Consider the following 23544-nt stretch of genomic DNA (forward strand, 5'->3'; position numbering starts at 1 on the left):
CTGGGTTAGTCTAGTAATTGTGATAAAGCTGTGCTCGTGTGTGGCGCTTCAGCATGTGTGTAAGTGCATGTCAGGCACACACGTGCCTGTATGGACCCATGGTTTCTGGAGACAGTGGGGTCCACTCTCCAGGTCACAGTTGTGTGTTGGTATCCATTTGCATGCCTGCCCTGGGGCTGCCCACCCTTGGATTGGATTGGTTAGTGTGGGTGTGTCATGGGAAAGGGTACACAGCCACAGTTCTGTCATTTTGAAGGCATGAGTATAGTTTGGCAGTGACTTTGTGCATAGTATTGAGGAAGTGTCCCCATGAGCTTATGGGTCTGTGTGTTTCTGCACACAGGTGTCTGCTGACTGAACGCTTGCCAGGTGAGGCTCTGCCACCCCAGCTGAGGCTGAGAATGGAAACCCAGCTGGGGTTGGCAACTCCCTCCTCAGGATCCTTCCCTTCACAGGATCCACTTAGCCTCCCTTCTTAGGAGAAAGAAGAACCTAGACGACGAAGACCCAGCAGCCAGTCCTGCCAGATGAGGCTCAGGTTACCGAGGGGAGGGTCAGCACCACCCCTCCCTGGCCTCTGCCTTCCCCTCCAGACTGCCCTGCCAAAACATCCTGGTAGAGCTGATGGTGTCAGGGCCAGGCACTTTATTCATGGCTAGAGCTGGAGTTGGGGCCAGGGTCAGACAATGGGGCCCTGCATGGCCGCAGTAGCAGTGTTGCGTTGGGCACCAGGCCTGCATCCTGCAGTGTGAGTGTGTCGTCCTGGTAGACCATGAGTGGGAAGGTACTGAAGATCTCAAAGGTGGCTGCATCCATGCCCCTGGGGGCCCAGTGGAATGGATCAGGCCAAGCCATTGGGCTGGAGCCTCCCTGCAGCCCCTACTCCTGCCCTGTGCCCACCTGGCCTGTGTTAGCAGGGCACGCACATCACCAATAGTGTCATTGGGCCACATCATCAGGAGGAAGACTTGCTCCCCATTCTCAGACTTGATGCGCAGCATGGAGAGTGGGGGTGCTGGTGTGTTGGGTGACTTCTGACTCCTGCAGGCCCAGGGGCCTTCAGTGTTCCTGGTGGCCAAATCCCACTGGACCCTCACCTTTCCACCCTTCCCTCACCTTTCCCGCTCAGCCACCAAGGCAGGCGTCTCCACTATGGTCTCCTGGATCCGGGCAGGTAGTGGGCAGTAGTTCTGGAAGGCATCAATGGAGAGGGGACAGAGCCCTAGGCCTTGCCTGAGTCATCCAACCCTTGGAAGGGACTGACTCATCCTTGAGCAGGGATGAAGGTGTTCGTGTAAACTGAGGCCCAAGAGAGGAGAGGGAAAGGAAAGGGAAGGAAAGAAGGCTCTGGGAGGCAGCCCATCATTTCCCTCAAGAAGGCTCCCCATCAGTCAAATGGGAGGCAAAAGCCCACAAAGACGATGACCAGGCTAGATTTCTAATCCACCTGGGGTCAGGGAAGGCTTCCTGAGGGAAATGACACCTGAGCTGAGACTGCAGAATGAGTAGGAGTCCTTAGGAAGTGGAATGAGGACAGGGATGTTCCTAACAGCAGGGACACCGATCACCTAAGATCAGGGAAAGCCTCCTAGAGGAGGTGATATATTTGGGACATTGCCAGCAGTTCACAGCTGAAGCCGGGAATCAGGTTAGACTGGAAGAAAGAGGAGGTTAGAGAAGTGGGGAGGGGCCCAGTGGTGCAGGACAGGCCTTGAGTGCCAGGATAAAGGACTTGGCTCTGAGAATCCTTGGAAGACTGCAATAGGGAAGGCTATGAGGGAAGGATGGCTGGCAGGGGCAGGGAATGGAGGCGGGAGACTGGCCAGAGGAGGTTGCATTGTGTGGGAGACACACCAGAACCTAGGGTGTGGGCAGTGGGGATGGAGAGAGTTCTAGGGATGGCCAGACCAGACAGAATTGACAGAATTTAGCAATGCTCTGAGAAGTTGAGAGAGCAGCAGGATGGGATGAAGAGAGAACCAGTTCTGTGAGGGCCAGGGACAACCAGGAAGGATACCAGGACTGCATCTTGGCTCACCCCCAGCCTGGACTCTGACTTTATTTAGCCCCTTAGAGCCAGTCTGGCTGCTCTCTGGGACTCAGTGCAGAGCCTTCAGCAGCTCTGCAGTTTCCAGAGACCACTGCACAGCGCTGAGGGACCCACCATCCTGGCCATCCCGCAGGGTCCAGAAGCCTGAGCCTCCAGGCAAGACACTGCTCTGGCAAGCTGGGCCAGGGTTGGTGGTAAAGATCCCCCAAGAGGGTTGTGGAATTAGGGCTGGCCTCACCTGCAAGGTGTCCCTGATGGGGCCCCGGATGTCAATCACCTGGCCTTGTCGGATCACAACCTTGGGAAGCCTGTTCAGAAATTTCTCAGCAGTCATCCTGGAGCCTGCAGGGAGGAGGGCATTGGGAGACTTGGCCCAGGGAGGAACTGTGATTAATGGTGGGAGACTCCACCTGGAACTTCTCCTACACAGCCCCCCAGCCACCTGGCTCAGCCTCAGGGCCCAGCTTACCTGGGTGCTCCTCCACTCTGTCCGAAGCCTTGCGCACCTTTGGTCGGCCTACCACACGGCCCTCACCCGGGAATGGGCCCAGCCCATCCTCAGGGTAGACCTGATTGCGCAGGTCACTTACCTGGCAGGAAGGAGGGGTGATAGCAGCCAGCCCAGCTCTTCAGCCCTGGGACCCTCCTTCCCTTCCCTGCTTGCCCCGAGGCCCCAAGAGCAGGCCCAAGGGATAGTCTAATGCAATCCCCATTTTACAGACAAGGAGGCTGCAGCCCTGGGAGAAGGCAGGAGAACCACAGTCATGCCTCTGTCACCTCCTTGGGCCTTGCTTCTGCAAGCACTCCACATTCATGCCTGCAGAAGCCACAGTACTGACCCTTCTCAGAGATCCCCCTTCTCAGGAGTGTCCAGAGAGGCAAAGTCCTTGCTGTTGCCTAGTCTGCAACCCAGACCCTTGTCACCTAGTGTGCTTCCTCAAGGCACAACTCTGAGGCCTTGTCTTGGCATAGACACCTTGAACACCCCCACTTGTGAATCACACAGTTTTCTGAGCCATGGTGGTGCACACCCCCTTACATGCCCTCACTGTGGAAATAACCTGCCACCCACTGGGGCCCTCATGGGCCTTTTGGTGATGCCCTTCGTCTCACACTTTCCATGACAAGCTCATGTCCTTGAGGCCTAGCACCTGCCCCTTCTGCTCTGCATTTGTGGTTCACAGTTCTGCCTTCCACCTCAACCAGTTGGCTTCAGGAGCCTCTGGGGGAAGCCCCGCCACTTGTGCATAGTCATAGTCACCTAGTCACCGGGTCCTGAATGCTGGGGAGTAGGGGCAGGCAGTAGTCTGGCCAAGGCTGAGCCTTCGGGGTGCCACCAGAGGGCACTGCCTGCTGTTCAGCTGCAGGACCTCCCTGCCACTGCCCCTGGCCAGGCAGCCTTATCCCTCCCTTCCCAGCCAGTTTCAGGATCACCCTCTCCCGGAGTTTATCAGACCCAGGTCCCCTGTGCTGGGGTGGTGGCTCCCCCTTCAGAATGGCTGATGCTGTGGAAGTTGTTTCTCCCCATTCTCTCCAAAATCCCCACACTGGGAAGGGTAAGTTGAGGAGCAGCCCTTCACCTTAAAGGGAACCCCATCAGGGTAGAGTCGCTGGAGCTCTGAAGGGAAGAAGCCATCCAGTATGTCCCGAAGACAGCGCTGCAGTGAGGAGAAGAATGGTGAGGCCGGCTGCCTGCCTGGATGGTGGCCCTGGGCCCTGGGCTTCCCCAGTGCCTCAGACTCTAGAACTATTTGAAGCCCTAGGGCTTGGATGGGGGCCTAGGTGGGGGGGCAGGCTGGGCCTGAGTGAGCTGGCTCCACCATCTCCATGTAACAGTGGGCAGGAGGGGACCCCAGAGCCCCACCCCCAGCTCCTACCTGTGTGGAGGGATCGTAGAAGGGCCGGAAGGGCCCATCAAACATCATGATGCCATTCCTGTAGAGCTTCAGCGGGATGGGCTCAAGGGCATGGAGCCGTGCCCCACCAGGCACTGGCGTCACCTGGGTGTCACCCTCTACCACCAGCTCACTGAGATCCTGCAGGCTGGCCAGCAGCCTATCAAAGTCCACCTCAGGGGGCACTAGTGAATCCCCTGGCAAAGAGGATAGACCCATGAGTTTCATCATGGCTTCTATGTGCCCTAGCAGCCCTGGTTTTTGTGGCCCTCTCCCAAGCTGGGCAGTAGCCTCAGGGTCTCCTTAAATGACCACCTAAGGAAAAAGGAAGGAAAACTAATACTAAATAATAGTAACAGCTGTCTTGTCATTGAGCATTGGCTTTTTGCTGGTTGTTTTTTTTTTTTTTTTTTTTTTTTTTGCTAGGGGTTTAATACCCATTATCATGTCCCCTTCTCTTACTGACACTATGCTGTAAGGGCTTTTTGGACGAGCAAACTGAGGGTTACAGAGAGTTGAGTAACTTGCCTAGCAATGAACAGTAGTGGCAGAGGCACGATTTGACCTCAGGCCTGTCAAGCACTGATTGGCAGCTAAAAAGCACAGAGCAGAGCTCCTAGCCTGGGAACTCAGCCTTTCAGGGTTCCAGTCCCAGCTCCTTCACTTCTACCTGTGTAACCTTAGACAAGTCAATTGAATGCTCTGTGCTGCAGCAGTCCCTTGTAGAATGGGATGACAATAGTGTCTGCCTCCCAGGGCAGCTGTAAAATGCCAAAAAGATGACTGTGTGAGGGCCACTCTGTCCACATTAGATTGTTACCAGCTCTACCTTGCACAAATGGTCCTGAGGCCAGCCCCGAGGCTCTGAGGCAGGAGCTATTACGCATGAGGAAAGTGGCCCAGAGACATGAAAAATGATTCAGCCCAGGCCACCTGGGGAGTTAGAGGAGGGCTTGGGACTTGAACCATCCCAGTCTAGAGCCTGTTTCCCACCCCTGCACCATCAGGAGAGGGAGGACAGATGTTAGGGTGCTGGGACAGTGCTGGTCAGAGGTGGGACAGGTCCCAGGGCATATGACTATTTTTGTGCAACAGACCCTTTTAAGCAGCTGCCAAATCTTTGGTCTCTTCTAAAAACTGCACCCCACATATACCTGTGCCACAGCCAAGAGACGCTAGAGCAGAAAGTGTCACCTGGGGACACACAGGCCAGGGCCTGTTCTGCAGTTTTTGAAGGGCCCTGGCCCTCAGGCAAGTTGCCCACTAGGGTGCAACTCTCCAACAGACAAGTGACTCTGTGGGCCTTCTTGGAAGCTGTTTTTCACCAGGACAGTCATGTTGTGGCAGGATGTGGGTCAGGCCTCTGGGGACCCAATGCTTTTCCCCACAGTGGTACAGCGGTCATACCAGGGATGTATAGATGCAGGTGGCTATATTTCCTGTTGCCTTTGCAGTTGTCAAAATGGTCCGCCCTGGCCAGCCCTCCCCTCTCCTTGACATTTGCTACTGCCTGAAGTGCTATACCTGCCCTCCCCGGCCCCCTTGGAGTACCACAGAGTCCCTGCCTGGAAAAACAGAATGTCCTAGGCATCCCTACTATGATTCAGAATTACATTAAGACATCATTTTCCTTTAACAACTAACTACTTTAAGAACATATTGGTGGCCAGGTGCAGTGGCACATGCCTATAATCCCAGATACTCAGGAGGTTGAGGAGCATTTCAAGTTCAACTTTAGCAATCTACTGAGACCCTGTCTCAAAAAAAAAAAAAAAAGAAAAAAAGAAAAGAAATGGCAGGGGAGGCTAGAGTAAGTAACTCAGGGGAGCACCCCTGGATTCAATCCCTATACTGAAGAGAAAGCATGGGGGGAGTGAGAGACAGAGAAGTGTATGCCCAAATTGGTTAGCCTAAAAATCAGAGCAGGAAAGATCATCTCATATAAGGCCAGCCCCACCTATCCTCCTCCACCTGGGAAGGTGAGGCCTAGAAAGGTTGGCTGGCTTGGCTGGGTCGGATCCCACAGAACAAAGCAGAAGAGCACCCACACCTGCTAACACCTAAGCCAATACTCCTGCCCTGCCCCAAGCTGCCTTCTGAGTCCGGGGCTTCAGGCACCTGACAGACATGGGGTAGCTGGCAGGGGAAAGGGACAAACTTCCCCCTGGAAGCCCAAGGGAGGATGCCAAGAAGCAATGAAAGGGGAAAGAAGTTGGTCAAAAAACTGGCCCCAAGCCAGGTGATGGTGCATGCCTATCATCCCAGCAACCTGGGAGGCTGAGGCAAGATCTCAAGTTCAAGGCCAATGTGGGCAAATGAGCAAGACCCTGTATCAAAATGAAAAGTAAAAGGGCCGGGGATGTAGCTCAGTGGTAGAGCATTCTGGGCTCAATCCCTAGTACTGAAAGAAAAAAAAGAAAACTGGCCCCAGGGGCTGGGGTTTAACTCAGGACCTAGAAAAAAAAAAGAAAAAAAAGGAAATCTGGCTCAGCTGCTGCCAATCAGCTGGACTAGGGCTTGGAAAAATGAAACCAGATGGGGTGAGCTGGGCAGGTATTGGGTCCAGTAGACAGGAGAAGGGACAAGGGGCCCAGGAAGGAGGAATCACAGCTCTGGACAATCCAGAGCTGGAGGAAGAAGACAAAGCCTGTTGTTGCCACACACTTCAGAGTTGGAAAGCCAGTAAGTCCCACGCCACGAGTATTCTCCAAAGGCCTGACCCCACATCAGGACAGAGATGCAGTAGAAGCCCACACAGGGCGAAGGTGGCCAGGGACAAGTCCAGCTCTGTTCTAAATGGCAGCAGGACTTGGGTGAGGGGACATTTCCTCTGAGCCACAACACACTTGTAATCATAGCTACTCGGGAGGCCGAGTCTGGAGGATTGCCCAGCTTGTGAGCTTGAGGCCAGCCTGGGCAACTTAGCAAGACCCTGTCTCAAAAAATATAGAAAGGGCAGTGGATATAGCTCAGTGGTGAAATATCCAGATTCAATCCCCAGTAGAGTTAAAAATTCAGTCAATAAAAGAACCCTGGCTGCCTGCAAGGCTGGGCTTCTGAGCTTCTCCCTAAGTGAGGATTCCCTATCGAGCACCTGGAGAGGGGTATATTACCATCCCCATCTTACAGATGAAGAAACTGGGCCTTGTGTAGTGTCATGTTACCCAGGCCATGCAGCCTGCAGAGCCTGGGTAACCACCTCAGCTCTCAGTGACCATGTAGGCTGCTGCTGAGCATTGGCTCTTGGGATCTCACTCCCTTGGGTCTCTTTCAAGCGAGGGCTGCTGTGCTGGGAGATCATCTTCAAGGCCTCATCCACCTTTGAGAACTATGGATATATTAAAAAGGGAGGCAGCAGCATGGGGCCAAGCCTGGCCTCACCCCGACTCCTGAGCCTGGCTCCCTTCAGTGGGCTTCTCCCTCCCACCCTGAGCTCTGTGACCTTGGGCAGGTGGGCCTCCCTGAGCCTCAGCTTCCTCTTCTGTAGAATGAGGACAATAGTTTCTGCTCCCAGGGCTGCTCAAGGCTCTGAGAAAGTGCGTGGTTGGTGGTGGCTGCTGTTGTCACGACACCTCCTACTCACTCTTGGGCTCTAGGCTCGGGCTGCACTCACCACCCACCTCCTCTGAGAAGCCTGGCCAGGGGCCTTTCCCATCATGGGTGAGTTCCTGGAGCACCTGGCCCACTCCTTCGGCCCTGGTCACAGTCTCTTGTCATTTTATATGTGCTTGTTTGCCTTTTGACCACACTGGCTGAACCTTCATCACAGGCTGGGGTGCTGAGCCCTGGCTGGCCCAAGGAGGTGCTCCAGAAGCATTTGCTGACCTGTCCATCGTCCTCAGATCTCCGACACCCTCCGTGCCCTGTCCCTACCTCCCCATGCCCTCTTGCAACAGGAAATGGAGCCATCATTACCACCTATCTGTAAGTCAGGCCCACTCTGGGGACTTACACACATTTGCTCTGCTCCTCGGAGGAGCCAGGGCAGACAGAAGAGGCTCTGAGCCCGGTCGCTGCCGTAACACCAAGCCAGCCCATGACCAAGCCAGCCTGTGACCTTGGGCCTGTGGGATTCCACTTATCTCTCTCTGTCTCTGCCCACTGAACATAGTGACACCCAGTCCCCACCTCATCCTGTGGATTGTCCCAACATGCTCTGATGGTCCAGGCTCAGACACAGTGGCCACCACAGCCTAGCTCCTGCAGGTGAAGGTGCCCGGACCTATATGCCAAGCACCATGCTGAGTGCTCTGGGGCATGACAACAGCTAAGCCACACAGGCTGCTGGTCATGGCCCCCCACCAGAAGCACCCCATGCACTCATTCAGTGCTTTCAGCAGCCCTCGGAGCCCCTCAGTGCTACTTATCCCCTTCTTTCTGAGAAGAGGGAATGGTCTCAGAGACCAGCAGTCACCCGGCTCAGCAACCCCACCCAGCCCCAGCCTAAGCCTGGAAGCCATTCGTGCCATTGCAGACCCCATCCCCCGGGGCTGCCCAGCTGTAGCCCGGCCCAGCCATCAGCACAGACTCACTGGCGATCAGATTGGAGCTGAGCTTGAGGGGATGGAAGAGAAGAAGGCAAGACACCTCTGGGGGTGAAGAGTGCCAGCCAGGCCTGGAGGTGGCAGTGGGCCTGCCGCTGCCTAGGCCAGGGCAGGGGGAGGGCACAAAGGGTGGCCAGGACAAGTCACGCTGGCCACTACCCATGGAGTGAGTGTGGCTTCCTGAGCTGGGAGTTGGATAGAAGCACCGGCACAGGCTCAGGGTCTTGGGGCTTGGGAGGAAGGCTGGGGGAGGTGGGGGCTGGCACAGGAGGCGGGAGAAACGGAGGAGGGGCAGGAGCCCGGAGAGGAGCCCAGGGACAAAAGGGGGATGTCATATCCAGCTCACAGCTGACTAGAGCCCTCAGCCCTGAGGCCCACACCTGGCCCGTGATGATTGACCAGAGCAGGACTGTCCCTTTCATGTCTTCACATGCCCCAGAGCACCTGGCACTGTAGCCTGATTCTCACATCCTGGTGAGAGGGTGTGGAGGGATAAAGGCTCCAACCTGAGGTCCATCCCTGGCCAGGCTTTGCCCCTGCTGAGCCCCACTTCATGGGCATGACTGACTCTCCCTAAGGCAAGAGTTCCAGGCCCTACAACATTCTAATTATCCCCCACTGGCCTAATACAGATGGTCTGATTCACCAGTCCATTGGCCTCTGCCCCAAAGCCCATGGGGAGAGGTGTCCAACAGAAGGGGAGCCAGGAAGTCAGAGCCAAAGTGACATCCTAAGTCAGTCCTGTACTGTGGGGTTAAGCATCATGCCAGTATGTTGGGAATTTAAAAAGTAGGACAGGGCTACACAGTTGAGATGATACACCAGGAGGTGGGAGGACAAGAAGTCAGAGCTGCCCTCAAAGACGGTATGGTCAGTGGAGAGCCAGGAAGCCAGGGCTAAGAAAAACAAGGTCTTTAAGATTAAACCCACAGCACACCTATAATCCCAGCAAATTAGGAATCTGCAACAGAAGGATCACAAGTTCGAGGCCAGCTTTAGCAATTAACAAGAACCTCAGCAACTTACCAAGACCCTGTATCAAAATAAAAAATAAACCAGGCATGGTGGCTCACACCTGTAATCCCAGCAGCTCAGGAAGCTGAGACAGGAGGTTGGAGGCCAGCCTCAGCAACTTAGTTAGGTCCTATGAAACTCAGTGAGCCCCTGTCTCTAAAAAAAAAAAAAAAAGAAAAAGAAAAAAACATTTAAAAGAGCTGGGGAGGTGACTCAGGGTCAAGTACCCCTGGGTTCAATCCTTGGTACCAAAATAAACAAATAGATAAAATAAAAGTAAAAAGGGCTGGAAATGTAGCTCAGTGTTAAAGCATCCCTGAGTTCAATCCCTGATACCAAAACACAGCATCTGCAGACAAGGGTCTGCCCTACTCCAAAACCAAATCAGGAACTTTCCCAGGTGATGAGGAGCGATTCCAGGTGTTAGGGGCAAGCACGTGTGTAGAATGGCCACTAGAACACCCTACGGTGTTGTCCTATCCACATGGTGATCACCAGGGGTGGAGACCTAGCAGGATAACGAGACGTGTGTCACAGGAAGAACAGTGAGGAGGGAGAGCGCAGGCACCACTGAAATGCCACCTCTACACGGGATGACATCAGGCAGTCGGGTCCCAGCCTACCCCACAGATGCCATAAATGCATCCCTTGTTTGAGTCAGTCTGGGGTTTCTGCTTCCCACACGCGCCTCCCTTGTGCTCGAGCATAAGAATAAAGACCTTGTTCCTGAGAGTCGCACAGAGCCTCTGTCTCATTCTTCTGACAGACAGCTTAAGAACCCCGAGGGTAGGGTCCTTAACAAGAGCAGCAGGCCAGCTAGAGGCCAGGGGTGGGAACATGGGGTCCCTGGGGGAGGAACCGGCTGGCTCCTGGGGTGAGAAAAGAGAGGTCCCAGGAGGCAAAGCTGCTGGAAATGGAAAACTTCTTCATCTGGAGGAGATCAGGCAAGGCCCCTCCCACACTGAAAATTAAAAGGCAAAAGAAGGGCGGCAGGGGCTTGGCCCAGTGCTACTGCATTTACGGAGGCCCTGGGTCGGATCTCCAGCCTGCAAAACAAACAAACAAAAAAGGCTGAAGGAGGGCAAAGATGCACAGAGGACCAGAGGGCTGTGCGGCAGGGAGGTCCCAGATGAGTGTGGGTGCTCCCAGCTTTAGCTGGGAAACACCTGGCTCCACAGTTGGCCTCCCTCAGAGCACACCCACAAAGCAGAGCAGGGGGAGGCTGCTCCTTTTTGGGTGGGGGAAGAGTAGGAATCCACAACGAATGTCCAAGAAATCAGCTGTCTGGTCCAACCCCTTCCTAAAAGGAGCAGGGAGGTCCCCACTGGCCAGAAGGAAGGCTGCTCTCCAGGAAGATGGGAGGACCCTGTGAAGCCAGAGCCCATCCTGCGTGGAGGGGGCTTGGGGGCAGCACTGCAAGCACCAGCCCCAGACCCCAGGATAGATATTCTTATAGCATCTGCAGCCACCTGTTAAGGCCTTGCCTCTCAGCCCGGTCCTGGGTCCCTGGAGAGCCCCACCACGGAACCTACACTGAGTCGGGCTGCTGCACGCCAGACCCACAACATCCTGGGCGGCAGGGCTCGCCCCACCGCCCGGGACTGCCCCAATCACCAAGGCTGTGGGTCCTACCTCCCAAGTCTCTCTCTGTGGCTCTCACCCTCACCACCCTCACACTGGGCATCCCTTATCCTCTGATTGGGGCTGCCTTCCCAGCGGGCTCTCAGCCCTAAGCCTTGCCCCCTCCGCTCAACAGTCTTCAGACTCCGTAAGTGCCTCCGTTTGCCTCTCTGTAAAATGGAATAACCTCTGTGCCATGCCAAGGCAGCTTGCAAAAATGCTCTGAAAGCTGCAAAGGTTGCACAAACGGGAAGTCATTTAGAACAAGCAATGTATGTGTGTGGTGGGGGGTTGTCCTGAGACTTAGTGGATCTGGCCAAAGCCCAGGACTAACTAGGAAGTAGGGCTCCTATGAGGAATCTGGGCTTTTACCCAGCAGGAAACTTCAAGAATCAAGAGAGTGTTGTCATCTTCCCCAGTTCCTCCTTCAAGAGCAGCACTCTTGTTCCAGAAAGCTCCGCTGCCTTCACAAAGACCTTGGAGGACAGGAGCTCCTACTTGTTAGGCCCATGACACACGAGGCCAGGGCGAGGTGTTCTGCGTTTAGCTCACCGACTCCAGTGTAACCCCATTTTGTGGATGGAGAACTTGAGGCTCAGAGAAGGGAAGTCACTTGCCCAAACCACACTTGTAGTAGGTGGTGGGTTAAGATGAGGATCTGATTTGACTCTGAAGCCTGGGGAACTATCTATGGCCAGTTTCAGAATCAGCCAGTGCTACGGACCCAAATCTAGGGAAGGAAGGGCGGGAGGCACCCCTCTGGATATCAGCCATTGCGTGAGACATGAGAAGAGCTGGGGTCCCGGGGAAGCAGGTGACCTCATTGGTCTGGCTCATAGATGATCCTGCAAAGGGATCCACGAGGGGATCAGCCTTGGAATTGAGGAGGGGCTTCCAGAACAGAGGGGCTGCTCTTTTAAGGCAGGTGCTTTAGTCTTGCTGTGTCCTGTAACTCTGGGTCCCTGGAGCCTTTGACAGATAAGCACGCAGACTAAGATGACATTAGGGAAGATACAGGGGGGCAGGCCAGCGGTCAGTGACTGAGGTCATGGCCCTCCCTTCCCTGGGTCAGAGCAAGGGGTGGGCTCCCTTGGAGGCCCATTATGTTGGGTGGCCAGGCACAAATGAGGGGATCTGGAGAGCTGGGGGCCAACAGGAATCCACTGGAGAGATCCCTCGAAAGGAGCGGGGCAGGCCCTCTCTGTACCTGGCTTCCAGAACTTCTTGGCGGTCATCCAGTCCCTCTCTTCCTCCTCTGAGACCGTCTTGTCCTCCGAATCCTCCTGGTCCATAGGCTCCCCCACCCACTGCAGGCCGTAGTCGTTGAGGAACCGCTGTGGGGTGAAGGGGAGACACGGGGCAGCCAGCTCAGCCTCCTGCACGGAAAGGCAGCACTGGCCTATGCCCCAGCCTCAGTCCTGGGCCCCAGAGCTGCCTGGACAAAGGGAATGGGCAGAGGACCCTGCTGCTGGACTGGGTATTGAATGGAAGAAAGGTGGCTCAGGTGATAGGGTCACTCGGTGAGAAGTCACTAAGACAGGGATGGCTCAGCCCTAGTTCCTGGGTGATTGCTGTCCCGTGGAGTTCACAGCTCCACAGGGGAAGAGAGATGAGGGGCTAAGGAAGCAGAGGATAGGACCTGCTTTGATCAGAGGCCAGGAGATCCAGCGGGCCAGAGGCTGGGAGGGCAGCCAGAGGAGACAGATGAGGACGAGGAAGCTCCCCAGAATAAATAAGAAAACACTTGGGCAGAGGGAAAGGCATGGGCAAACGTCCTGGGGTAGGAAAGAGCTTGATGTAGTAAAGAACTGGAGGAAGGGCCCCAGAGTTGAAGGAGAGCGTGGTTCAAGGTGAGACCGAAGAGGTGGACAAGGGTTAGCATGCAGAAAAGACTTTGGAATTGAACCCCATGAGAAGCCATGAGGTCTATCAGGCAGGAGAGGGGCATGTTAGGAGTTTCATTCAGCCCAGGAGGAAGGACATACCCTGGCTCTGGACACCTCCCTGGCTCCTTAAACTCTGGGTCAGTCCTGGGCAGGGAGAGGTTTAGGGCAAGGGCCCTGGTTGGGATGCTTGGTGAGGAAGGGCCCAGGGAGGGAGGTTCTGGCCGGGGTGCAGCGGGCTGGCTGCCCCTCCCCCAGCCCTGCCTCTCACCTCCATCTCCCTGACCTGCCGCTGCAGCTGCGTGCACATGGTCTGTAGCTCCTCCTGCCGCTGCCCACTTACCTCACCTTCAGAGGAAACCAGGGTGAGGCTCAGCTGCCCAACCTGGAGGCTTCCAGGTGTGCTGGCCCAAGGGTCATCTGGGGATCCCCAAGAACTGCCTCTGGGCCCATCCCTTTGGTGTCTCCCTAACCCTGTGGGGCACCCTGGCTGACTCTCAAGGGGCCACCAGTCCCCTGGAGCATGTCTCTTCCATGCTCTGGATGGCACGCCTCAGGGGACTCAGGGCCATGGAGCCAGGTACTGGGTGAGTCCAGCACTGCCCCGGAGCCGGAGGTATCGTTGCCCTCCCTGGGCCCAGCTGTCCAAACCCCACCAAGGAGTCCACTTGATGGTCTTGGAACCCCGATGAAGTCACTGCCCACGCTCCCAGGAGTCGTGGTCAGCCTCCACAAGGGCCTCTCACCCTGGTTCTGCTGCAGGCGCTGCACCAGGTCCTCCAGGGCCAGGATCTTCTGATCCTGCGGAAGCAAGACACGGCGTGAGGCCAGGCCCAGAGGGTCCCAGAGCCAAATAGGAAGAATGAGAATTTCTTGAGGCACAGGGAAGCACAAAGACCATGCCCCTGACAACTTTGGCACCGCCACTGTTCCTGGGCCTCCTGTAACCACCCTTGTGGTCCCTCGGAGGTGAGGAAGGATGCAGCCAGCGCTGCCCAGGGCCAGTGTCCCACTGCCCCACCCAGCTCAAGGTCTACCAGGCCCTGCTCGGCTGTGGAGGAGACCCCAGCCTCTCTGCTAAGGTCCCAGGGGCCCAGATCGGTTCCAGGCCACACCTGGCCATCAAACCAGGACACTCAGTGGGGAAGTTGGTCCCAGGGCCCACCCAGCCTGGCCCCTCTCCCGGAGGCCTACCTTGGACACCATCTCATCACTCTGGGCTTTCACCTGCTGCTCCAGTTCTTGCATCTTCCTCGCCATATCCGAGTCGTGGTATGGGGGACCTGCCAAGCAGACAAAACCCCTAGAGCCCAGGCCTGGAGGGGACACTGAGGCAGGGAAGTCCAGGGAAAGGGTCCAGAGCAGAAATAAAGACACTAACAGCAGCTATCACATGATAGGGACTGCTGGAAACGCTACGCACATCAGCTTCTGTAACTCTGGCAATGTGCCCGTGAGGTAGATGAGCCGTCTCAGGACACTGAGGTGCATTAACTTGCCCAAAGCGTGTTAAGTATGTGGTGGAGCGCATGAGCCGCACCACCTTGAAGTCTTGCCAGGCCTCGTGGCGAACATCTACAATCCCAGTAGTTCAAGAGGCTGGGACAGGAGGATGGCAAGTTCAAGGCCAGCCTCAGCAACTTAGTGAGGCCTCACTAAGCAACTTAAAATATAAATAAATAAATAAAACCCTCTCACAAACAAACAAACAAAAAGAGCAAGGGAGATAGCTCAGTAGTAAAGCGCCTCTGGGTTAAATCTTCAGAATCCACCCAAACCCCCCCCAAAAGGGTCGTCCTCCAACTAATGAAGCCTCAAATTCGAACCTCCAGTTTGCAGGCAATGCAGAGAATAAAAGAGGAGGCCAACGTCACCCAGGTGCATGGCCAGACAAATCCAGAATTGGGGTATTCTGAAAGGCACGTGTCTGGAACTCCTCAAAAAGTCCATGTCATTGTTTTAAAAGGCAGGGAGACTGTTGTAGAGAAGAATAACAATTAGGTGTGGTGCAGGACTCTGGGATCAATCCTGGATCGGGGGAAAATCACTCAGAGAGATTGTGGAACCCTGAGGAGGTTTGACTGTAGAAGGGATAGATGGTAGATGTTACTAAATAACCCATGTGCTGGGGTGGGATGGTCGGATTGTGAGCATGCATTTCCTTATTGAAGTGTTAGGGATGAAATGACATCTCTGCAATTCATTTCCAAATTGTGCATCTTAAAAATACATCTGTCAGGCTGTGGCTGGGGCTCAGCCATAGAGCACACGCCTAGCGCCTGCGAGGCCCTGGGTTCGATCCTCAGCACCACATAAAAATAAATAAATAAAACAAAGGTATTGTGTCCAGCTACAACTAAAAAATAAATATTAAAAAAAGCCATTTGTGGGCTGGGGATGTGGCTCAAGCGGTAGCGCGCTCGCCTGGCGTGTGTACGGCCTGGGTTCGATCCTCAGCACCACATACAAAGATGTTGTGTCCCCTGAAAACTTAAAAATAAATAAATAAAAATAAAAAAAAAAAGCCATTTGTATTCATATATGTGAGTAGATGGAGAGAGAAAAGGCCAATGTGGCCAATCATCTGCAGCTGTCAAGAAAGACATATGGGTATTTTTAAAAAATAATTTTAGTTGTAGATGGATGCAATACTATTTATTTGTTTGTTTATTTATTTTTATGTGATGCTTAGAATTGAACCCAGTGCCTTACGCATGCTAGGCAAGTGCTCTACCACTGAGCCACAACCCCAGCCCCGACAAAAGGGCATTAATTGCACTGTTATTTCAACTTTTCTGTATACTGGAAAATTTTCGAAATAAAAACTTTGAGAAATGGAAAAAGAGAAAGATGGGAAGAAACTGGTCTCCTTCGTTTCCTGGACACCTTCCGTGCTGTGAGGCAGGTACTAGAGCCATTGCCAACCAAGCAGGATGCCCAGAGGAACTGAGCAGGGGTTGAGGAGGGAGAAACCTGAACTTCCTTTTTTATTTTCCCCCCTTGTAGTACTGAGGATGGAATCCAGGGGTGCTTTAAGCTCTGAGCCACATCCCCGGCCCTTTTCTGTATTTTATTTGGAGACAGGGTCTTGATGAGTTGCTAACTGCCTCACTTTTGCTGAGGCTGGCTTTGAACTTGCAATCCTCCTGCCTCAGCCTCCAGAGTTGCTGGGATCGTAGGCGTGTGCACCGCGCCTGGCCTGACCCCAGAACTCTTGACAATGTCTTTGAGTCACTGAATTAGCAGCCCCCACTGCCTGTGCAGGTTGACTGAGGGTCCCCTCTGACTTGTAGTCAAAAGCCCCTGAAGTGACCTGTCAGCTTTCAGGAGCTGCCAGCACCTGCAACGTGGGTAACTCGCTGAGAGAGGGTGGGGAAAGGGTGAGAAGAGGGTGGGGAGAGGCCAGGCAGGTGGACGGCCACACTGAAAGGCCGGGAGTGAAGAAGCGCTGGCAGGAGGGCAACTGAGGGGCCGGCGACAGGGCACCCACGAGCTGAGGGTGTTCTGAGAATGGGGGACAGCTCAGATGCTGCTCAGCAGAGAAGCAGGGCAGGAAGCTCCTATGTTAGACGTTGGTGGGGACAGCCACTGGCTGGGGATGGATGAGAAGTACATGGCGGGGGGGGGGGGGACAGGGACAGAGGCCCAGAGCTCCTTTAAGAGGAGGGGCTGCGGCAGGAGACCCGGCTTTGAGATTCAGGACCAGACCAAGACCAGGCTCTTCACCTCAGTCCCCCTCCTGTCAAATGGAGGGGGTTGGTCAAGACTCCTGAGGCTGTTTATTGATTTGTTTCGTGGTGCTGGGGACTGAACCCAGGGGCCCCACCACTAAGCTACATCCCCGCCCTTTCTTTTCTTTTCTTTTCTTTTTTTTTAAATTTTGAGTCAGGGTCTCGCTAGATTGCCAAGACTGGCCTTGAACTTGAAATTCTCCTGCCTCAGCCTGGTGAAGAGCTGAGGTTATAGGCATCTGCCAGGCCCTTTCCTATAGCCGACTTCCTGATCGGTGGCCACCACTCTGAGGGCCCCTTGTGACAGGTACTGGCCAGGGGCTCTCTGCTGAGCAGCATTTCCTCAGGACGCTGCCCTGGGAGGACACGAAGGCAGAGACAGGCTGCCCACCTGAGACACCTCCCCGCACCCCACGCAGCTCATCCCCGCCTGCCTGGTCTCCCGTCCCCAGGCCAATAAGCACTCCCTCCTCTGGGCAGCTGCCCTAGTGGTCCCCGGGCCACTGTCTGCACCTCCACCAGCCCTTGCAGATGCTGTGGGCCAGCTAAGAGAGCCACCTAGGGGATGGTGCCCTGCAGGCACAGGGAGCAGGTGGCCAGGGGCTGAGCTCCCCCCTTAGGCCCTGCATCCTCTGTCACCCTGAACCCTGGGCCTGCTGGCATCACACTTGATAGGGACTCCAGAGGCTCCAGCCACAGCCTGGCCTCCCAGGCTAAGCCAGGGGGGTGTGCGGCCTTGTGACAAACTAGGTCTAGGCAGGTTTGGATGTACAGGCACAGGGCCATGGTCAGCCGGGGCAGGAGCAGCCACCTCAGACTCGGCAGACAAGTGGAGGAGCCCTGGCTTGCAGGGCCTCGCCCCTCCTCTGGGGCCCCCTCCGGCTGCAGGCCTCTGGTCTCACCTGGCCTACTCACAGAAGCAAATTTGTTGCTGTAGCAGGAAGGGACAGAGATCTGTTCTTCAGAGCCAGGCCCATCGTTCGGCATATCCACCTCATCTTCTGCAGACATGGAGGCTCAGGTCACCGCTCTGGGGCTGAGTCCCAGAGGGACCTCGGACCCTAGGCCCCAGCTGAGGAGAAGCAGCCCACACACTGCCCCCAAGAGTATGAAGGTAGGTCATCTGGGGGCTCGGGCAAGGATCCAATTAAAATGGTCCTCTTCCTGGAGTTCCCAGGCCAGCTCCTGGGAGGCTGGAGTGGCCACAGCGGTGCCACAGAGGGGTATGAGTGGGCTGGGATCTGACAGGAGAGGAGCCAGGACAAAGGTGTGAGGTCCAGCTCCAGGGAGAAGAGGCTGGTGGAGGCTGTGGGCGAGGAGGCTGGGCCACCCCTCTGGGTCCCTGCATAGTTTCCAGGCACCCACCGCCAAACCTGCAGTGGACTGAGGGGTCAGAAGTTAGTGAAGACATCTCTGCTGAGGGGCAGGGCCAGCAGGGAGGCCCAGGCCTGGGGGTGGGGAGGTGCTCAGGCCCAGGGGCAGCCAGAGGCGCTCCAGGCAGGTCGGAGGGGAAGGAGACACTAGGACACACCCACACTTACCATCGCCATAGATTCTTATCCCTCGCCTTCTGGGAACCCAAGCAGGAAGGAGAAGGGAAAAACAAATTAAGTCCCCGGAAGTCCATTAGGGAAAAAGTTCCAGGCCCCAAGTCCCAGCCAAAGCTAAAAGAGACAGAAGCGGGGCCCCTGTCTCCTGAGAACTTCTACCTGAAATCCCATCCCTAGTGAAGGTGAGCCCAGGGACATGCTTGGAACGTGACTCCTTCCAATAAGAAGGACAGGGGAGCCCGCAGGTCCTATGGGAGACTAAGATTTCCAAAATCCACGAGCCAGCCCTGGCTCTGCTCTGCTCTGCAGTAACTGCAGGTCCCCAGATCTGTCACTCAACCTCTGGACCACCTCAGCCTATAGGGATTCCATGGGGTGTTCAGAAGAGCAGGGCGAAGCTGATAAAAGGTAGAAGAGACTCCCCCTTTCCCAAGAGCCCACCCAGGCCTGGGCCAGAGTGGGCAGACCATCAGAGTCTGCAGGATTGGTAAGTGGACAGGAAACGCCAGGCACTGAGCCACCTCCGCAGGGCCTGTACCTTACAAAAAGGTACCATCCAATTAACAGTTAGTCACAAAGGACAGCTCCTCAGAAGAAGGCATAAAGAGAAAGAAAGTGGTCGGAAAAAGGCATGTACCTCTTCTTGGTATTTCTCAGGAGAGTAGGAGTATTCTCCTTTGGCCAGGGAGGGCCAAGGTGGACAAAGGGGCAGGGACACAAAGACCCCAGGAGGCCAGCTCCTTACCCAGGATTCATAGGTTCCGACTGCAGGGGCACTTTCCGGGTCTTGTTAAGGGAGGCCAGAGGTGAGCTCATAGTTCAGTCTAGATCCTAGCTGTCAGGAACTCCCTGAGAGGAAAGAGGAAGCCAGTCCTTGGGGACAGTGGGGACCTGTGGCTTCAGGCCCAGGGATGGCCCGAAGCTTCTCTTCTCTGTCTACTCTTCCTAAGACGGAGCACTGTCCAGGAGGAGTGGCCCTCACTCCTCCAAAGCCTGGCAGAGGGTTCTGGTGGCCTTTTCCTTTGGGTAACCAGCCCTCTCTGCCCTGCACATGGAGACCTCTGCCTGGAGGTGCTGGGGACAGGGCTGCGAAGCGGGTGGTGCAGCCCCTTTGTGTGGAGCTTTCCAAACTTAGAGCCTGGGTACAAGACTACGCAGGAGGCCTGGGGCTTCTGTCCATCCATCAGTGAGCTGGCGGATACAAAGCCCAGGTGTCTCCTCCTCTCCTATTAGAACCCAGGTGCCACCTGTGCAAACATGCCCAACCCACACCCACAAACCACCCCAGAGGCAGAGAGGGCAACCCACGGGCAAGATTCAGCCCAAACCCCACCTAAGTGATACGTAGGTCAAGAACCCAGACTCTGCAGATTCTGCCACCCGTTGTGTAACCGGCACCTCGGTTCCTCTGATGCAAAATACAGACAGTAACAGTACCACCCGGGCAGGTTGCTAAGGGATTCAGAGAAACAAGGCACCCAGCCCAGGGCCAAGCTCAAAGGAAGTACTTGAAAACTGAGTGTGGCTGTTGTGGGGTTTGTTGTTTGGGGCACCTAGAACTAGACACTCATAACTGTTGGTTTGCCTTCCTTTCCTCTTTCTTCCAGAAGAGAGGTATGCAGACCAGGATGCAGAGAGGGGCCACTACCCTATGCAGTACATTAAATGTATTAAGTGGCTAATATGGCTGGGCCTGGTGGCGCACACCTGCAATCCCAGCTGTTCAGGAGGCTGAGGCAGGAGGATCACAAATTTAAGGCCAGCCTCAGCAACTTAGCGAGACTCTGTCTCAAAATAAAAAGGGCTGGGATGTAGCTTGGTGGTAGAGTGCCCCTGGGTTCCATCCCTAGTACCACAAAGAAAAGAAAAGGCTAATACCTAGACATCTTAGAGTCAAAGAAAGGCCCTCCATTACTGAGAGTCTGAACCAAGTCTTTTGAGGAGGTTCCTCTTGGGAGATGTGGCACTGGCCTCTGCCTCATCCCTGAAGCTGCCAACAGCAGGGGGCCAACAGCTCAAGACAGCCACCTGTGCCTTTGTTCTAGAGGGTAGTGCTCATGCCCTGCCCCTTCTTCAGGAGAATCCTTCCCCCAGGGCCCAGGCCCAGTGTCCTCACCCCCATCCTCCAGCCTCCCCACCCTGCCCCTGCCCTTGTCCTGCCCTGTCGGGTCTGGGCATCCTCGTGGTGTTTGGCCAAGGATGGCAGCCCCTCTTGGTGGCCCTCACCAACCTCCACACACTGCCAGAGGGATCTTAAAACACAAAAGTGACATGCCACATCCCTGCACAAAGCTCCCACGGGCTCCTTCTCAACCACAGGGAAAAAAAAGTCAAAATTCCTTCATACCAGCGATCTGGTGCCTGTCCGTGTCCCCTGACTTCACCCTCCACCTGTCCACGACACCCTCCACCTGACCACCCTGCACTCTGCCAGCTGAGCCGCAGGCAGTACCTCAAGCCACGCAGCTCCCCCTGCCTGGAGCTCCCCTTCTCTCCCATGTTCGTCCCTTGACCAGGCTGACACCTCTTTTTTTTTCCCCCTTGTCCTTCAGTTTAGCTTTTTATTTCAAAATTATTATAGATTTACAAGAAATTAGGGACCTGGTACAGAGGGATCCCGGTATTCTTCACTCAATCTCCTTCAATAGCTACATCTTACATAATCATAGTTCAAGATCAGAGGCTTTGTACAGCTGGTGCCCTCTAATCCCTTGGGGAGACGAAGGGTATAAGAAGCGCCTTGTCTTTCTCCAGTCTTCCCCCTGCTGCCTCTTCAGGGCCACAACCTCCCTTCCCAGCCCGAACCCCAAGCAATGGCCGCTCTTACATCCACTTCAAGAAAGTTTCGTAAATTGAATGGCGTAGTATGTATTCTTTTTTAAAAATTGCTTTGTTAAGACTTAAATCACATACCTCACCCTTTAAAAAGTTAACTTTTGATATATTCACGGGGTTGTGCAACTCTCACCACAAATTTAGAACATTTTCACCAGCACAAAAAAGACCCTGTAGACAAGTGGGGTGGTGCACACCTGTAACTTGGAGGCTGAGGAGAATCACAAGTTGGAAGTCAGACTCAGCAACTTAGTGACATCCTGTCTCAAATTACTGGGTAAAAGGACTGGGGATGTAGTTCAGTGGTGAATCTCGAGTACCAAAACAAACAGAAAACTCTGTACCCTTCAGCAGTCACCCCCAATTTACCCTCCAGTCCAGTCCTCACTGTCTGGATGGCCACTAATTAGTGGCTCTGGCCGGCCACTAATCTACTTTCTGTCTCTATAGATTTGACCATTTTGGACATTTCATATAAATGTAATATCTATAAAAATGATGGAAATTTGTAACTTAAAGAAGAGAAATGTATATGAGTCATATATCAATAAAGCTGAAATGTATATGAGTCATATATCAATAAAGCTGTCATGGACAAAAAAAAAGGTCCCCTAACCCAATCCAACATTTCCCCACAAAAGCAGTTCCTCCATCTTCCCCTTTTGTAATCAGACCCCTTCATCCAAGCACAAAATTCTCTCCTTCCTTCCCTCCTAATCCCATCAGTCACCAAATCCTGCAGGTTAAACCCTACAATGTCTCACCACAGTCCCTCCTTCCCGTGCTCACTGTTGGTCACCCTCGTAGGGTGCTTGCTGCTCAAAGGGATGTCACAGTGGCCCCGCCCTGACGGCCCTGCTTCCAGCCTCACTCCGGTCCAATTCGACACTCCGTGTCCAGATTAACCTCCTCTTGGATCACGGGAGACCTCTGAGGGAGGAGACTCCGTCTCCCCACCAGTCTGGGGACTTCTGGGGATTCCTGGGCACACGGCTGTGTCTCCTTCAACTTCAGGTGGAGGACCTGAGGACAGAGCCGGGTCTCCTGCCTTCGTTATGGGGACCCCAGGGTAGCCTAAGGCTAGGGGCTGTCCTGGTCTTGGGATCTGCGCCGGTGTCCTCGGCATCCACGTCTCTGGGGCGGGACCTCCCTCGCCACACCTCCTGGGCTGGTGGCCACCACGGCAGAGCGCTGCACCCCGGCGCACGCTTCTACCCCCCACCCCAGCAGGACGCGCTGGCCGCGCCACGTCCACCGCGGCCCGACCCGCCCCGGAGCCGCCGAGCCGCCTGCGCCCCACGCACGGCCATGCCCGGGCGCCCGCCGGGGAGGCCGCGGGACCCTCGGGACCCTCGGGACCCTCGGGGCTCGGGCCGCAGCCCGCTGGGGAGCTGCAGGAGCAGAAAGGCCCTGGGCCGGGACTCACCACGCAGGGCGGGCGAGCCGTCCCGGCGCCGCCATCTTGTTGTCACGCGGTTTCCCAGGCGACCGGGGTCTGTGCGCTTCTCATTGGCTAATTCGAAGAGGCTCCCAGAGCGCGGCGCGCCCGCGCGGCCAGTAATCCCAACGACTCGGGAGGCTGGGGCTGGAGGATCGCAAGTTCGAGGCCAACAACGAGACCCTGTCTCAAAATACAACGTTAAGGGGGCTGGGGATGGGCCTTAGCGGTAAGGAGCCCCTGGGTTCAATCCTCTGTACCCCGTACCCCCAAAATAATAGAGAATGACCCGCCCAGAGCGGAGTGGGAGTGGCAGCCGAGTGTGCTCAATGCTGTTGCCCATGGCCTCCAAGACCCTTCGCGGACACTGCGAATCCCAGAATCGCGGGGAGAGGGAGGGCTTGTTCACATCACTCCCGAAAGAGGCACGAAGGCGACATTCTGGAATTAGGATCATGAAACATCTGGAAGCCTCTAGACCTTAGTGTGTGACCCTGACGGTGCTAATACTGTGCTAAACTGATTTTTTCTTTTTCTTTTTTTTTTTTGTATTGGAGATTGACCCCAGGGGCGCTTTATTACTGAGCTACATCCCCAGCCCTTTTTTAAAATTTTGAGACAGGGCATCACTAAATTGCTCAGAGCCTCACTAAGTTGTTGAGGCTAACCTTGAACTTGCCATCCTCCTGCCTCAGCCTCCTGATTTGCTAGGATTCCCAGCATGCAGCACCGTGCCCAGTGCTATATTGATCTTGGGGAATTACTTATCCCTAAGCATCTGTTTCCCCATCTCATCAGTACAGAACTTGGGACTATATAGAGGATTAATTGGAATAATGCAGGTAGTTAATAAATGTTTTATTTTTTCCTCCCGGTACTGGGATCGAACCTGGGGTACCGTACCACTGAGCCACATCCCCCATCCTTTTGATTTTATTTGAGGCAGGGTCTCACTAAGTTGCCCAGGCTGACAACTTGCTACTC

The 23544-nt window shown here is 54.9% G+C and overlaps 1 protein-coding gene across 22 annotated transcripts; it reads right to left on the reverse strand.

Moving 5' to 3' along the window:
• Positions 1-32: 32 nt before the first annotated feature.
• Positions 33-22626, reverse strand: Ubxn11 (UBX domain protein 11). 22 transcript variants are annotated; one of them, XM_078025666.1, is made up of 15 exons: positions 22549-22626; positions 19033-19136; positions 18279-18307; positions 17640-17738; positions 14201-14289; positions 13753-13807; positions 13278-13354; positions 12331-12457; positions 3928-4142; positions 3631-3708; positions 2520-2640; positions 2289-2392; positions 1117-1190; positions 901-1041; positions 626-820 (listed from the first exon to the last, which is right to left on the reverse strand). In XM_078025666.1, the coding sequence occupies exons 2-15, from the start codon at positions 19101-19103 to the stop codon at positions 646-648; spliced, it is 1455 nt and encodes a 484-aa protein (XP_077881792.1). In that variant the 5' UTR covers positions 19104-19136; positions 22549-22626; the 3' UTR covers positions 626-645. The 22 variants fall into 22 exon arrangements, with proteins under 22 accessions (XP_077881786.1, XP_077881784.1, XP_040144088.1 ...); XM_078025660.1 differs by having other exon boundaries at positions 33-1041; positions 18279-18304; XM_078025658.1 differs by having other exon boundaries at positions 33-1041.
• Positions 22627-23544: the final 918 nt, after the last annotated feature.

This window comes from Ictidomys tridecemlineatus, chromosome 11 (genome assembly GCF_052094955.1).
Source record: "Ictidomys tridecemlineatus isolate mIctTri1 chromosome 11, mIctTri1.hap1, whole genome shotgun sequence".
Classification (NCBI taxonomy): domain Eukaryota; kingdom Metazoa; phylum Chordata; class Mammalia; order Rodentia; family Sciuridae; genus Ictidomys; species Ictidomys tridecemlineatus.